Source organism: Haliotis rufescens, unplaced genomic scaffold (genome assembly GCF_023055435.1).
Source record: "Haliotis rufescens isolate VD_foot unplaced genomic scaffold, xgHalRufe1.0.p SCAF_11, whole genome shotgun sequence".
Taxonomy (NCBI): Eukaryota; Metazoa; Mollusca; class Gastropoda; order Lepetellida; family Haliotidae; genus Haliotis; species Haliotis rufescens.
The window spans coordinates 13960569-13977802 of record NW_025963791.1 but is presented as its reverse complement, the minus strand read 5'-3'; the positions used below and the strand labels follow the sequence as shown (position 1 = coordinate 13977802).

The window sequence follows — 17234 nt, the reverse complement described above, 5'->3', positions numbered from 1 at the left end:
TGTGGAACAATGAGAGTGACACACCGTTACAATCTTATTCCGTTTACAGAGAACTATTATATGCAGTGACTTTAAACATTAAATGAATCTTTGCAGCTGTCCATGTTTTATCGTTGTTAAAATGATATTGTTTAATCTAAGATTAAAGCGGCCCATTTCAGGCAAACTGTCAAATAAATAGCCGGGTTGATTTGTGTAATTATGTAAATCGTTTCAATGTAATTTGCCTAAGTGAAATCATCCATTTATTAGATTGCCTGGCGGCTTGAGGCCTCCGAGAAAAAACCTCGTTCCATACAGCGACTCAAGCATATGCAGTACTGTGTTCCGGAAAAGCAAATAAAATTTTCAGTTTTGTTTCATTTTAAATTTGGCACAGGCCCTTTTGGTTAGAACCTTCATGCATAACCCCCAGAACGTAAAAAAGCGAAATTAAGCCTCTGTTCTCCCCGCAGCAAATGGGTACCCGGTAGGATGCGATGGAAATGTGAATGCAAACGTTCTCGCTTCTTAAAAAAACGGGCAGCTTGTGTTGTATACATGTCATGGAGTTCAGAATGCAATGCTCACTGATCCATTAACCAGTGTGAGACTGTCATGCTCTTGTGACTATTGTTGTTATTATTATTGCTGACGACTTTGATCAAACGCGGATACACAAACATGATACTGAAAGACAGGTTTTATTGCAAATGTAGAAACATTTATATCTACTTTCACTTCAGTTTGTTTTACCATGGCAGATGATCCTGCATCTTTCCAGCTGGTCTCTAGAGTCTAGTGTCTATCGTCTTGTGTGTAGAGTCTATGGTCTACACTTTCTACACTGACCACCCCCAAGCCCCTATCCCCATGCGTGAACAATAATTGAAAAACGTCGCACAGACACTGTGTCTGTGCCTCCATCGTCCTTGTGGCCTGGCTAACTACGTGACTTGAAAAGTGTGCATCCGACGCAGACACCCAATCACCCTCAACTCACACCCCTCACGACCCTCTGCCCCCAACCGCAAGCTCCATTTGTCAGACACCTCATGACACAACCTGCCTCAGTTCCTTCTATCATGTGCTCTTGTTAATCATGTGCTCTTGTTAATCTTAACTTGGACTGTCCCCCATCCCCTCCACACACGCACGCACGCACGCACGCACGCACGCGCGCACGCACGCGCGCACGCACACACACAAACGCACACACACACAAACGCACTCCCCCTAACCCATACCTGTTTTTCAAAAGTTCCGTCTCTAGAGACATACATGTGTATAGTTTATAATTTAATGTAGATAGGGTTTTTGTGGAGTCTCGCAGGTATCAAACCAGTTTGTTATACTTGGATACGACTTCCGGTATCGGTCCAACTGATGCAACCTGGCGCAGATAGTGCACTCCCCCAAACCCCTCCCCCACACCCTGTACTGCGCGCGCCGCTTCAGGTACCCCAGGTATATCGCTGGGTTCTGTTCCAAGTATTTTAGATGCTTAGCCAGGTCACGTGGCGACCGGAAGTCGGCTGTGTTGAGAAACAAGTTTTTGGGGTAAATTTCGGCATAGTTCGCTTTGCCTCTCACAATAGGCACAATATTGTAAGAAAACGTCTTAAATAATTTCTCTGTCACATAGTCTTGGCAAAACAAACTTTCGAAGGATAGGTAAAACCTATACCGGTCATAACATCGACTGAGTTGGTTTCCTCCATTGTCTTCCATACATTTGGGCTTGCCACACTTTCCCACGATATCCACGTGAATGTACTTCTGGAGTTCCTCCACGTATTTCTCCCGCCGACTCCCCGAGTGACAGTTACTCACGAACCACAACACAGAGCGGGTCTTCCTCTTCATGACGTCATCCCAGTTATACGCGACCACGTCCTTCGGTTTCTTCAAAGCCAGGTCTCCATACGAGGCAACGAAGTCCGAGTTGCGCTGGTAGGTCAATGTCCAGTTGAAGACGGTGTCCCAGTCGCCGCCGGGAAATCGGGACGCATAGTTCGCCCATGGTTCTTTCGCGAAGAAGATCCATACCTGGTTCTGGCTAGTTCTGACTGGTTTTTCCTTGACTCTGTTCCTGGATAGAAGGAATGCATCCACAAGGATTGCGTCTGCTTCTGCGAGTCTGGTTTTATTGCTGCTTGTGATACACTGGTACCCACCACATGATATAACCCTCGGAGGCCTGTGCTTACGGTAGCTAGGGATCATATGCCATACTATTAATTTGGTTTCGCTGTCCTTTTTCCCGACGTAAAGTGAAGAATTTTGTTCTAGTTTTCGTAATTTAGGGAGGTTCTTCTGTACGTTTAGGCGGTCATGCTGAATACGTATGTTCTCTTTCATCCCAACCTCCGTGTCATTCTTCCTTTTCTCTTTGGCCCATAACTTGAGGAACTGTGGAGTGTTGTGAAGCTGTGGAGTTTGGGTTGGTTTGGGGGCATAACTTCTGTCCTTGAACCCCGAGTCCAAGAATTTTGCTGGCGTTATTGGCGGAAGTTGTGGGTAGAACCACAGATAGCGGGACACAACCAACAGTGACAGCGATGCTACTGTTATCAGTAGTGCGGTCTTCACTAACCTGCAATAGATGGAGATAATTTAATGAGTGAGTGAGTTAGTTTGGTTTAAGGTCGCTGTGAACAACATTTCAGATATATCACAGCGTGGTCTTGGTGAAAAGCTCGAAGTGACACAGGTCTTAGACGTGTATCACTTTATTGAAAGGCCCCTGGGACGGCTAGGGTGCAGACAAACCTAGAAACATAATCTGGGTGAATCTGGGATTCAAACCCACGACCATAGGTTTCTGGCACAAAACCCAGCCCCTGGCGATACTTTAATTGGCAATCAATCAGTATATGTTAAGCATATTATAAATAGTGATATATTAACTCAAATTAACAAGACAATTATATTCCTCGACTACCAGGTATAGGTTGCATGGAAAAGATATAATTATGATCCTGTGTCCACGTGGGACAAACAGGAAACTGTGCTTGAAGATCTTTGTTTCGTTTGTTTAACGTCGCACTTAGCAATATTGCAGCTATATGACGGCGGTTTTAGACAAAACAATCCAGTGACTGACATCATGATCCATACAATTGGGATATGATGACATGCATCAACTAAGTCAGCGAGCCTGACCACCCGATCCCGTAGACGAACGGTTTCAACCGCGTACAAGAGAACTAGAAGTCGATACAATGTCAGGTTATCAGTGAAAGAATGAAGTTGTTTTCAACCACATGGCTTGTTTTTTTTGTCCAAGATGAGTTTAAGTCATTCAGAAATATTGTAAAGAGAAGTTGAGGCCACATTCTCACCTTGCCTAACCCCAGACAGACATGAGAAGAAATCTGAGTTATCGTTTTGTACCATAGCACAGATATAATATCTTTGTACATGTTTTGTATAAAAGTAAATGTGTTCCCTTTCACGCCAGTACTTCTCAATTTGCGACAACGTAGGGAAGTGTCTGTGTGTGCGAAACGGAGGACACTATCTAATCCATGGTGGGCGGGTCCCTGGATCTCGCCTTCAATCACACAAGTAATAGAACGAACCATAAAACGACGACGCACGTCAGGATTGCGGGAAGATCAACAAGATTCGTTCTTGTTACACATCAAGGATCCAATTCATCTGTCGAAAACTGTTTGTGTCTTTTGGCGTAGTATATCCACATTGAAAGAGAATGTGTCATATCTACAAACACATATTATACCGGCTGGGTGTGTCTGTGTCTGCATCGACACAGTGTATTCACGCTTGGTGTGACAGATTGAAATTGGACATTTTGATAGCCTGAGCAGTGATTATGGACTGTAAATTAGACCAACTCTGTATAAGACCCAACTTTCCCTTAGTCTAGTAACAGTGTATGTTCAAGTAAATTGATCTAATAAGAAATTGTAATGCTTAATCATTCCATATGTATAATGAGATACAGTTAACAACGGAAGACGATTTCTAACATATCTACGTGTATTGATGAACAAATTAAATTATTACAAGAAACTATTATTCAAAAGAGTTAAAGGACTAAAAGAAATTTTGACTCTTGAGGATCTCTCATCACCAACCTGTTTCTGCATGGTCCAGTAGAAAAAGGGCATACTGTTGGAATAGACAATATATAACGTAGTAAGAAAATAGAAATTATTTAAAATCTATGACAAAGTTTGTTTTTTCTAAGCAGGTCCCGATTTTAAATTTGTACATTGTAAAGCTTCTATGTTGGGTTCGACATTAGAAAACTCCCCAAACGCCCAGTGAAGATGGAGTTTGTTATCGCCTGTGTCCCTGACACTGATGGCGCCACTCGGTTACATATGATTAGACCCGTGAAGATTCCGGGGTAGAATAGGTCTTCAGCAACCCATGCTTGTCGTAAAAGGCGACTAACGGGATCGGGTGGTCTGGCTCGCTGGCTTGGTTGATGCATGTCATCGATCCCAATTGCGTGGATCGATGCTCATGATATCAATCACTGGATTGTCTGGTCCAGACTCGATTATTTACAGACCGCCGTCATATAGCTGGAATATTGCTGAGTGTGGCGTTATACAACAAACCAACCAACCAACCAACAACATATGATTAGTGTGCAACTTGCTCCGACACAATGGGTAAGTATATATTTCGGCAATATCACGGCGAGGCACACTAGAAATGGGATTCACTTTTTTCCCATGTGGGGAATCGAACCCGAATCGACGAGCAAACACTTAAACCACTAGGCAACCCCACCGCCCCCAGACACAATGAAAAAAAGGATGGAAAACAAATGTTGAATGTTAAGGAGGGGACGATAACTCCCAACACGGAAAATCATAAACAGGCGGATTGCGGAAGTTTCTAATTGTCACACGAGTGTAATTACCACATGTAATCTCCTTGTATGCACCATACGTAAATGGCAAACGCCAAAACAATCAAACATGGTTCATTAATGATCATGAACTAACACTCAAAATGTACACACACATTTAACTTTAATCACCACACAGATATTTTCGCTTGAGGGTTGAACATATTAAACATTGTGTTGTTTTGGCCACAGTGAACGGAAATTCTCTACTCCTGTGTTAAAACTGTTTCTTCTGCAGCGTTTGTTTTGGGGTCAGTGCGTGGATATGGATATACGCCGCATTAGGAAACATTCCTGCCATACATCGAATGGCTATCTATATTTGCTCCAGGTTACAGGTTCGCACCGTAGTCATATATACAGTATAGATCATCAAACCGAATCTTAGCCTGACAAGATAATGCATCAACTGATATATACTGCATCGTTAGAAATTGGCACTAGTCCTGTAGTCCTTACCAAACTGCCCAATAGTAAAGGTATCCTAAGGACTAGTAGAAATTGGCCCACTTTAAGGGTTTTGCTATATGTTATCATTGTAAGGACTAGTGGACAAAAACTGTTAGTTTCTAACCCTGCTATTATAGGCTAGCCGACGAGGGCCCCTGTACAACCATCACTCGTTCCCGAGAGTTTTACTTTTATATTATTTAATATTTGTTGAAAAACACAACGATTATTTATTTGACTCTTGTTTACAGCTTAATAGACAATATGGGAAATATGTCATGTGATACTTAGAGGTTATCACGCGAGTGTGTTAGGGGATGGTAACTATCCTGTATTAGGACTAAATATTGTATTTAGCGAGTCATGGCGAGCATAGTGTTTATTCCTATAGTGTTTATTCCTAATACAGGATATTTACCATCTCCAAACACACAAGCGTGATAACCTCTTCATCATATAATCCCATTCTTCAATTCTGTGCTCGAAACTCTCTTCCCATCTCTCACAAACATTACCTAAACGTTGCAAGGTTTCCTGGAATGTGCGCATTAATGTATATTACGTCAGAAGGTAAGTCAACAGTCAATACAGTTCAATCTGAAACCTGTTTCTTATACAGTAGAGTAACTATATACAGGCAAAACAACAATTGCCTTCACATTTGTTTCTACTTACCTTTCGCCGCAATCCATCGGTCTGTCCGATAGAGTAACTGTCCTTTATCAAAGGGAAGCTACTCTCACCCTAGTCTATGAAACGTCACGTTTGTTTAGAGTCTGCCTGTCCGGTCAAAACGTTACGAAGTGCAGTCAGATGTACACACAGCGACAAAACGAAACAAGGTAACAATTCGTACATATTTCGGCCAAATCCAACTGTTTTAATTTGGGTAAAAGGTTCCAAGCCGCAGAGGTCTACAAGCAAAGATATGGAAACTGCTACTGGCGCTAGGCTAGACTTAGTGTCCTCGTTAATTTGTTTCGCAATTTATATCTACAAAGATGCCAAAACTTAAATGCCTTAGCTGCGTTACAGTTAGACACTGAGGTTCAGTATATCAGACTATTCATTTGATAATGGCAGAAATTATCCCAGTAGTTTATCCAGATTCCCTATCGCCGATTGACAAGGGCCATGTTTGTTTGTAAACACCGAAAGTAGTCCCTACGTGACCTTTGATATTTGCACGTGACCCCAACAGATAACGTTTTTATCCGTTGGCTATATCCTGCCGAGAAACTTACCCATTATATAATAACAACGCTTTACCAGCTTTATGTACAAGGCAAGGGGCAGCCTAGTGGTTAAAGCGTTCGCTCGGCACACCGAAGGCCCGGGTTCGATTCCCCACATGGGTAAAATGTGTGACGAACCTTTCTGTTGTCCTCCGACGTGATATTGCGGAATATTTCGAATATTTCGGCGTAAAACCATACTCACTTACTCACTCACTCATAAGGCATAGTTCATATGTCACCACGTGACCTGGTGTTATGATGACACACAGTTTACTTTTTCCTGTTTGACCCTGGTTTCAAATTCGGATATTGAAACAATGCAATGTGATTAATTGTGACTCTGGGCCATTTAGTCGCACTTCATGCCACCCACAAAGCAAAATAGTGATAGAGTATGCGCCAAGAGCACTGACAGGAACTGAAGAGAACCATTCCGCTACAGAGAAAGAGTGTCTTGCCATTGTGTGGGCGCTGTACAAGTTTCCTGTTTCCCTTGAGGGAAACCAGTTTACAGTTATTGCAGTTTACATCGTTTGAGTTTACCGGCGACTTAAGTCTAAGCTGACACCAATAACGAAAATTTCGACAGATCATCGTACAGGTAGCTTAGTCAATTATGTTATAAAAAACCGTCTGCTTTTATAGTGAAAATGATATGTCAGGGTGCATGAAAATGAGATACTTGGATGCATGGATCGCAATCGATGTGCATAACAGATTCATTAAAAACTAATACAAGGTATTTAGATGTATTTTTGGCCGTCTGTCCGACTGTCGTACTCTGTACAGTACGTGTTAAACGTGTTGGAGTGTTCAGGTTTCATTGTTATATCACAATGACACTCATATATGACACGCCTATGACACACGGTGAGAGATCTATAGTCAATATTTTACTTTAATTTAAATAAGATGGACATACAGTGAATGAGTATGGTTTTACGCCGCATTTAGCAATATTCCAGCACTCTCACGGCGGGGGACACAAGAAATAGGCTTCACATATTGTATCCATGTTGGTAATCGAACCCGTGTCTTCGGCGTGACGAACGAACGCTTTAACCACTAAGCTACCCCACCGCCCACATGGAAATTGAAGTATATGTGGCTAATGCAGACGCGAATATGTTTACCCGATTGACCTCAATTCACTCACTCACTCCAACCTTATGACACATTGGTCATGAAACTTACATGCTATTATTGAGAAACAAACGTGAGTGATTGGCTGGGGTTTAACGCTGATTTGAACATTATTTCAGTTTTATCACGGCGTGTTTGTTTAATATTGGTTGAAAGCCACAGTTTTTTGTATTTCCTTAACGTTTACCCATCAGGACTCACTCACTCACTCACTCACTCACTCACTCACTCACTCTCCCACCCACCCCTCACTCACTCACTCACTCACTCACTCACTCACTCACTCACTCACTCTCCCACCCACCCACCACTCACTCACTCACTCATTCACTCACTCACTCACTCACTCACTCACTCACTCACTCACTCACTCACTCACTCACTCACTCATTCACTCACCCACCCACCCACCACTCACTCACTCACTCACTCACTCACTCACTCAATCACTCACTCACTCTCCCACCCACCCACCCACCCACCACTCACTCACTCACTCACTCACTCACTCACTCAATCACTCACTCACTTCTCCAAACAAACTTCCAGTATACGCTATAAACAGTTGAATACATTTCTACAATCTGTTGAAAACATTTGATCATATCGACTTTTAAAACCAACACACAATTCACAGTCGACTGGTTCCGTTGATTCATGGGTCAAATTAAATCTTATCAACCAAGGACAGCATGTTCAAAATTGACCGCTCATGTCCGGGGCAGTTGGTATAATGCCCGTTATGTAAGCGAATCTCCCAAGAATGCCCTATGTTTATAACGTGTAGAGTTAAATACTTAACCACACTAAACATGGCGGCGACGACCATACATAAAACTCTTTCGACAGTGCATAGCAGGAGCTATCAGAGCATGTTACGGCACGCCCAAACAAGACTTGCTGCCAGTCGTTTAACACAAAGGCAAAAGTTAACTGCTAATTAAAGGTTGTTACATACACTTAACGTCGCGACAGTGACACCACAAAGTTAATGCTAACACCAGTAGAAATATGCATGAAGTAGGACGATCAGAAACACTGACTGCCACCCAAACTGACACCCCTTCAATATATCAATTATCGAACAGTTACACTGATCAATAGCAATTGAAAAGGTTAGTGTCAACAAGACACAATAAAATAGTTGTACAAGTTAGTACAATAGTCGTCAGTAAGGTTATTATTTTAAAAGAACTTACCGAAGCCCGTACATCCAGTAATTACATCTTCCTGCTTGGGCCATCACCCACACTCTCAGCATATCGGTTCCCCCTTTCACGCTAGGGTGTTTTCTTTAGGAAAAGCAGGTCACCCCAACATGTACGCGGAGGGGGGACGATTTTGAACAGACCCACAGACAGGCCAAGTTGTTTCTGTATCGTGAATATATATTAGAATTAGTCCTTTCTGCTCTATATCCGAGCTGTGTTGTTGCTGTATAGGGCAGATTGTACTCGTGTCCATTGGTATATGAAAAGGGTCCCGTTAAAGTTATTGCAACGCTTGACTAACTTACTATTGCTGACTGTATTGCCTTATATTGGGGGCATAACCGATACCACCATACTATTAAATTGTTCATTCGGGCATAACATTCCTTTAACACATAGGATATGTTTCAAAGAGACTGCATCATTATTATAAGCGTTTTTGGGCAGCATGTCAAACGGGAGTGACATTTATTAAAACCACGTTGGGTTAATTTACTCGTTAGGTTGTAAATTAATTTTCGGAAATGTTTTTTGTTAAATGAAACGAGGATATCCATTTGATATTTCTTATATTGGCTGACATGCACTTACACATGGACTAAACGAACTATTTGGATCTGGGGAAGGCAATTATGAGTTATGCCCCTTCGCCATACCAGGATAAAGTGGTCGGGGTAGAATCTTAGCTTTGCTTCTACTATGCTCGTCGGTCTGCCTTAAACGTCCACCTCATTTTAAAAACATTGTTCAAAATTAGCATTTAACCCAACCCACTCACTCACACTGTAAAAATGTGTTAAGATTCTAAACACAAACCTAAGAGCGTACCTCGCCCAATCCTTTAGGATGTTCAACAGTTAAACGTGTTTAGGTTGTAAATGTGGGAAAGACCCGTACCCGTACTCCACAGCCACGACCACACCCCCTACCACACACACACACACACACACACACACACACACACACACACACACACACACACACACACACACACACACACACACACATATGCTCAATGATATGCACTTTATTTAAACATGTTCAAATTATTAGGATAGTAGTTCATACCCAATGATATGCACTTTGTCGAAAACATGTTTAGATCATGGGGATGTTGTGTTTAGGTGGTGTTTAGGTTCTGAGAAGTTAGCTCATTCCACGTGTTAAGACCCTAATCATGTTTAGATGGAACGCACCAGAAATGTATTCCGTTTAGGATTCAAACACATTCCTCAACATGTTTAGATCTGAACATATCTAGTAAAGGTTTACACTTTTTTTTTATAAACATACAGTCCATGGACAGTACTTTTTGGGCCCTGTTCTTATAGAAGCTTCGTTTCCTGTGCTCTTTTGACCTGGGACGTTGGTTCTTCACGCTGATGGTCCGTGTCCAAGTCCCACATGAGAAGTCATAGCTGATGTCCCCCGTCCTGATATTGATGGAGCAATGCTAAAAGCGGCGTAATACCCACGTCACTCTCGCCAGCTACATATATATCGGGGCGGTCGGGTAGCCTAGTGGTTAAGGCGTTCGCTCGTCACGCCGAAGACCCAGGTCCGATTCCCGACATGATAACAATGTGTGAAGCCCATTTCTGGTGTCCCCCGCCGTGATATTGCGGGAATATTTCTAAAAACGGCGTAAAACCATACTCACTCACTCACTCACTCACATATATATGTCGTGCAGCACAGCAAAACTCTCATAACATCGGACAGGAATTCATATGAGGATAGGTTTGTAGATGTAATGTCAATGTGTTGCTGATTGCATGTTATTGTACACGGCCGTTTGGCTCGTTTTAGTATGCTTCAACCACTTGCTTTTCTAACCATTAATTAAACAATATACAAATCGTTGGTAGTTTTCTTTTACTCGCATCCCGCGGGGAGACCAGAAAATCAGAATTAAGCATACTTTAAAACTGGCGAGTTATACAATCACAGTTACTTATAGCTCCAAACCTTGTACTATAGAACTTCCGTCTATCCAAAGCGCGACGCGAAACCGGATTAGAATTGACCCCCAAACTGTGCTGGTCGTAAGAGGCGACTAAAGGGATCGGATGGTCAAGCTCGGTGACCTCATTGTACCCCGACGGCTCACGATACCAATCACTCGATTGTCTGGTTCAGACTGGATTATTTACAGGCCGCCGTCATATAGATATATATTAGTATATTAGTCTGCACTGTATATATTAGTCTGTCGTCACAAGTCTTTATTTAAAGATCTATCCATGACAGTTTTTTTAACAAGAAAGGACACTGGTAGTTATGTATCTCAGAAAAAGTAAAGTACATTATGTCTGATAATGAGAAGGTGTCGTGTAGTGTGTATGTAGTAACGAATAGTCTTCGCACTGGAACGATAATCAGTTTTGCACATTGCTCTAGATTTTTTGTCATGCCCAAAATTGTTTGATAAAATTTGTTTTTAAATGCAACTTTGAATTCATGACTCACTCGTGTATATATGAACCTTTTCTCGTCGCTATATGGCTGAAATACAGCCGATGCGACGTTATCCTTTACTCACTCCCTCACTCACTTATAAATTTTTGAATAAATGATGCCAAGAAGACAAAAAACGCATAAATTGTGTTGATTTAAAAGCGGAATTTGCAAGATAGTTGTCGATGAGGGGCGCTTCCTATATTTTTCGTTAATCGAAAGTAGGCTCACCACTGAAATATGTTCTGTTAAAAATACTTTATTTAGTCAGTTTTGACCAAGGTCAATACATATCTTCTTCTTTCTGGATGTCTACCACAATAATGTGCACGTGAAAGATATATGACAGTAGGTTACACGCATGACGTGACAAAATGACGACGTTGTCTGTGACATCCATTCATACGTAATGTCAGCCGTTGCATGTATTTGCGACGGAAGTATATAACCCCACAACCGCTAATGATCCATCAAGTGCACTGACAAGACACTCCACTGTTGTGTCCTCGCCATCTGTCTCCCTGTGTGATGGCCGCATCCTACACCAGCACGTGCTCGCTCGTCTCCGGGGCAGGTCACGTGCAAACCGGAAGTGTACATGACCCGTCATCCATTAATCCAAATATCCGGTGTAGATGCGGGCGAACGGATGCATTTAAGAAAATATATCATTGAACTGAATATATCGCCAATTAACTGCTAATTAGAGATGTTATCAAATGCACGAATGGTAGTCGCAAGTATTGTTGGAACATTACCCGTGCTGTTGTGGCCTATTGTCATGGAGACATATGTATCTCAATACCAAAAAATGAAACCCGTCATGAAATTCCTGTCATATGTTAATCAAAATACTATTCAAAGTGGCGTAGAACACAAAACGCTCACTTAATGTACCATACAGATCACAGACAAACGCTTAGTCACTGAAAAGGTATAATTTGGACAGAAACGAAACAGAAAGGCGTTTCAGTGATATGTTGTGATTGAACCTGTGGAAAATCTAATTTGCTTCATTTAGAGCTGTAGCATTTGGGTAAAGGCCGGGTGGAAGGGAAAATAATATGTTTCAGGGACTGTGAGACATGCAGGTCCCTGCTAGCCGAGGTGGTCGGTGTGTGTCATCACATGCTGCCATGCATGGTCGTATTCACACATGACATCAATATATTGTAGACGTGGCGTCACTTTGACATCTATATAACACTAATATGACATCACCATGGTATCTTTATAACAGTGACGTGTCATTTTTATATAACTCTGACATGCTTCACATGGAATTTATATAACATCGACATTTAACCCCCATGACATACACATGACCTCATTATAACATACACGTGAACACGACAAGAACATGACATACACGTGAGGCCGAAAGGGCTTCTCGATATTTATGTTACTATGCCCGAGGAGGACCTTGAAATATAGTTTCTCTTGCCCGAGGAGGACCTTGGTATTTATGTTACTGTGCCCGAGAAAGACCTTGATATTTATGTTACAGTGCCCGAGAAAGACCTTGATATTTATGTTACAGTGCCCGAGTAAGACCTTGATATTTATGCTACAGTGCCCGAGGAAGACCTTGATATTCATGTCACAGTGCCGAGACCTTGATATTTATGTTACAGAGTCCGATTAAGACCTTGATATGTATTTTAAAGTGCCCGAGGAAGACCTTGGTATTTATGTTACAGTGCCCGAGGAAGGCCTTGATATTTATGTTATAGTGCCCGAGGAAAACCTTGATATTTATGGTACAGTGCCTGAGAAAGACCTCGATATTTATGTTACAGTGCCCGAGGAAGACCTTGATATGTATTTTACAGTGCCCGAGTTGGACCTTGATATTTATGTTACAATGCCCGAGTAAGACCTTGATATTTATGCTACAGTGCCCGACTAATACCTTGATATTCATGTCACAGTGCCCGAGGAAGACCTTGATATTTATGTTCCAATGCCCGAGTTAGACCTTGATATTTATGTTACAGTGCCCGAGTTAGACCTTGATATTTATGCTACAGTGCCCGAGGAAGACCTTGATATTCATGTCACAGTGCCGAGACCTTGATATTTATGTTCCAGTGCCCGAGTTAGACCCTGATATTTATGTTACAGTGCCCGAGTAAGACCTTGATATTTGCTACAGTGCCCGAGGAAGACCTTGATATTCATGTCACAGTGCCGAGACCTTGATATTTATGTTCCAATGCCCGACTTAGACCTTGATATTTATGTTACAGTGCCCGAGGAAGACCTTGATATTCATGTCACAGTGCCGAGACCTTGATATTTATGTTACAGAGTCCGATTAAGAACTTGATATGTATTTAAAGTGCCCGAGGAAGACCTTGATATTTATGTTATAGTGCCCGAGGAAGACCTTGATATTTATGCTACAATATGCTACGTGAGGCCGAAAGGGCTTCTCGATATTTATGTTACTATGCCCGAGGAGGACCTTGAAATATAGTTTCTCTTGCCCGAGGAGGACCTTGGTATTTATGTTACTGTGCCCGAGAAAGACCTTGATATTTATGTTACAGTGCCCGAGAAAGACCTTGATATTTATGTTACAGTGCCCGAGTAAGACCTTGATATTTATGCTACAGTGCCCGAGGAAGACCTTGATATTCATGTCACAGTGCCGAGACCTTGATATTTATGTTACAGAGTCCGATTAAGACCTTGATATGTATTTAAAGTGCCCGAGGAAGACCTTGATATTTATGTTACAGTGCCCGAGGAAGACCTTGATATTTATGCTACAATGTCCGAAGAAGACCTTGCTATTTATGTTACAGTGCCTGGGGAAGACCTTGATATTTATGTTACAGTGCCCGAGAAAGACCTTTATATTTATGTTACAGTGCCCGAGAAAGACCTTGATATTTATGTTACAATGCCCGATTAAGACCTTGATATTTATGTTACAGAGCCCTAGGAAGACCTTGATATTGATGTTACAGTGTCAGGGGAAGGCCTTGATATTTATGTTACAGTGCCCGAGCAAGACTTGGATATTTATGTCACAGTGCCCGAGTGATGCTTGATATTTATGTCACAGTGCCCTAGGGAGACCTTGATATTATGTCACCATGCCCGGGGAATACTTTAATGTCTATGTTACAGTGCCCGAGAATTGCTTGATATCTATGTTACAGTGCCCGTGAAATGCATGATATTTATGCTAAAATGCCCGAGGAAGGCCTATATATTCATGTCGCAGTGTACGAGGAAGACCTTTATATTTATGTTACAGTGTCCGATTAAGATCTTGATACTTATGCTACAGTGCCCAAGGAAGACCTTGATATTTATGTTACAGTGCAGGAGCAAGACCTTGATACTTATGCTACAGTGCCCGAGGAAGACCTTGATATTTATGTTTCAGTGCAGGAGCAAGACCTTGATACTTATGCTACAGTGCCCGAGGAAGAACTTGATATTTATGTTACAGTGTCCGATTAAGACCTTGATATATATGTTACAGTGTCCGATTAAGATCTTGATACTTTTGCTACAGTGCCCAAGTAAGACCTTGATATTTATGTCACAGTGCCCGAGGAAGACCTTGATATTTATGTCACAGTGCCCGAGAAAGACCTTTATATTTATGTTACAGTGCCCGATTAATGCCCTCGTCCTGTCTGTGGACGTTAGATTCATGCTGCGAGACTTCCTGCACACAGGGACAATAATGATATGCCTGGCCCACTTGTCGGGAAAATATCTTCGGCATTTATTAAAAGCATATTTTAATGATCAGATTGTCAATGCATCTAAAGCTACAGGGGGTATAAGCTGAAATTCGAGAGCATTAAATTACTACAATTAATGAATTAGATCGCTCTGCTAATCTGATGTGCTGATTACAAAACCACAGTGCACTTGCTCATTGCTAATACTCTTCTCTGGATAAAAAAGACAGAAAGACTGAAGATAATTGAATCAAAGTGTAGTCGTTGCTGCGCCAAATGATGCTTCCTCGGCTTGAACACTACTGCTGGACGTATCGCCTAGTCCCAGACTTCATTTATTCATTACCGTGGCTCGTTGGGCTGTATAATTAATGATAATTATCGCGAAAGCCTCAGCTAATTGTTGCCAATATCCTTTTATTGGACTGTTTCTTCAAATCACTGGCTCTTTTGTTCATTGAAGCTTCCAGCGATTTTTCAATGCCACCACCATTTTAGTGGAAATCGATGTCCAGCCAGAGCCTCGTTTTCGTCCCCACAGGTTTTCCCTCTCCATTGCGCCACCGGCTGTTGTTCCTATGATGGCGCTGCACTCCCCAACCCTCGCGCTGCACTCCCCTCACACCGATCTTTGTTTCCAAACACCAATCCATACCTACGTGTGGACGGTGGGTCAAAAAGTGCACATATCTCAAGCAAGCCATTTCATCATGGCATCAAGTACACAGACTCAAACAAGCATTGTTTTGCTTTCATGCTCAAAAGTTGATTATATTCAGGAGAATTAATGACTCTTCTAAAACCTACCAGTGTATTTGCATGATTGACAAGACTTCGACGTTTAGTCGGTTATTAGTAAACCCAGTGTCTGCGGCGGACGGTTTTTGTATAGACCAGCTGGGACCAATACAGGTTAGCTTTGTACAATAATAATACGGCCGTGATTGGACCCTGGATGGGAGGATTCCACCTGCATCCTTATATAGCATCTGAAGTACCTGCATCAAGGCCTCGGGATAGTGGGGTCTTTTATTTGCGAGGTAAACTCCTGGGCTCTGTCTTCACGCCATTACTGACGATGTCGATGTTAACCATTGTAGTTACGATCGTCTTAGTGCCAAGATCGCTTTGTAAAACGGGATCTGAAAGATAGGAAATTAAGTTTGTTTCGGTCAATTCTTGTCTGCAATGTCCATGACTGTCTGAGACCTAACTGTATTCAGCATGGCTAGAGAACAGCATAACATAGGCAGACCGTAGCAAAGCAATCACATGTCCGCCGGAGATATATACGACTAGGTAGCCTGGTGGTAAAGGTGTTACCTCGTCATTCCTTAGACCCGGGTTCGATTCCCTTCACATGTACAATCTGTGAAACCTATTTCTGGTGTCCCCTTGGTGATACGGCTCGAAAAGTCTTAGAAGCGTTGTTAAACCATACTCACTCATTCGTCACGCCAAAGGCTCAAATTCGGTATGATGCGAGAAGCCCATTTCTGGTGTCCAATTGTCATTTAGTAGGAGATCCGGGGTAGGATAGGTCTTCAGTAACCCATGCTTGCCGTAAAAGGCGACTATGCTTGTCGTAAGAGGCGACTCACGGGATCGGGTGGTCAGGCTCGCTGACTTGGTTGATGCATGTCATCGTATCCCAACTGCGTAGATCGATGCTCATGATGTCAATCACTGGATTATCTGGTCCATACTCGATTATTTACAGACCATATATAGCTGGAATATGGCTGAGTGCGGCGTTAAAAAAACCAAAAACACTCAAACAAACAAACATTTAGTAGGATATTTCTAAAAGCGGCATAACATTCTATTCACTCTTTTATTAGTCGGAGATGGACGACTGATTTGCTGTTGCGGGTCGTTTTGAAAGGAACAATGTCTACTGACATGCCGTTAAATCATCGTGGTTCGGTTCTCAACACTGTGACGTGTCAGGCCTGTTTTTATATGGTATAACCCTGCATGCAGGCCTTGAGTTCAGCATCAAGGTAACCTTCGGGAGAACTGATACGGCAATCTCGACTCCTGATCATAACCTTTCGGCACTGCTAGTATATAAGCTACAGTCAATGTGTAAAATGTGATTCAAATTTTACAAATTGACTGATTTCACACATGTACTGTAGGCTATATAATTGTCTAC

The 17234-nt window shown here is 42.1% G+C and overlaps 1 protein-coding gene across 1 annotated transcript; it reads right to left on the bottom strand.

The window, feature by feature from the left end:
• Nucleotides 1-666: 666 nt before the first annotated feature.
• Nucleotides 667-9187, bottom strand: LOC124110648 (3-galactosyl-N-acetylglucosaminide 4-alpha-L-fucosyltransferase FUT3-like). The gene is made up of 2 exons (XM_046469974.2): nt 8901-9187; nt 667-2575 (listed from the first exon to the last, which is right to left on the bottom strand). The coding sequence occupies exons 1-2, from the start codon at nt 8960-8962 to the stop codon at nt 1279-1281; spliced, it is 1359 nt and encodes a 452-aa protein (XP_046325930.2). The 5' UTR covers nt 8963-9187; the 3' UTR covers nt 667-1278.
• Between the last annotated feature and the right edge of the window lie 8047 nt (nt 9188-17234).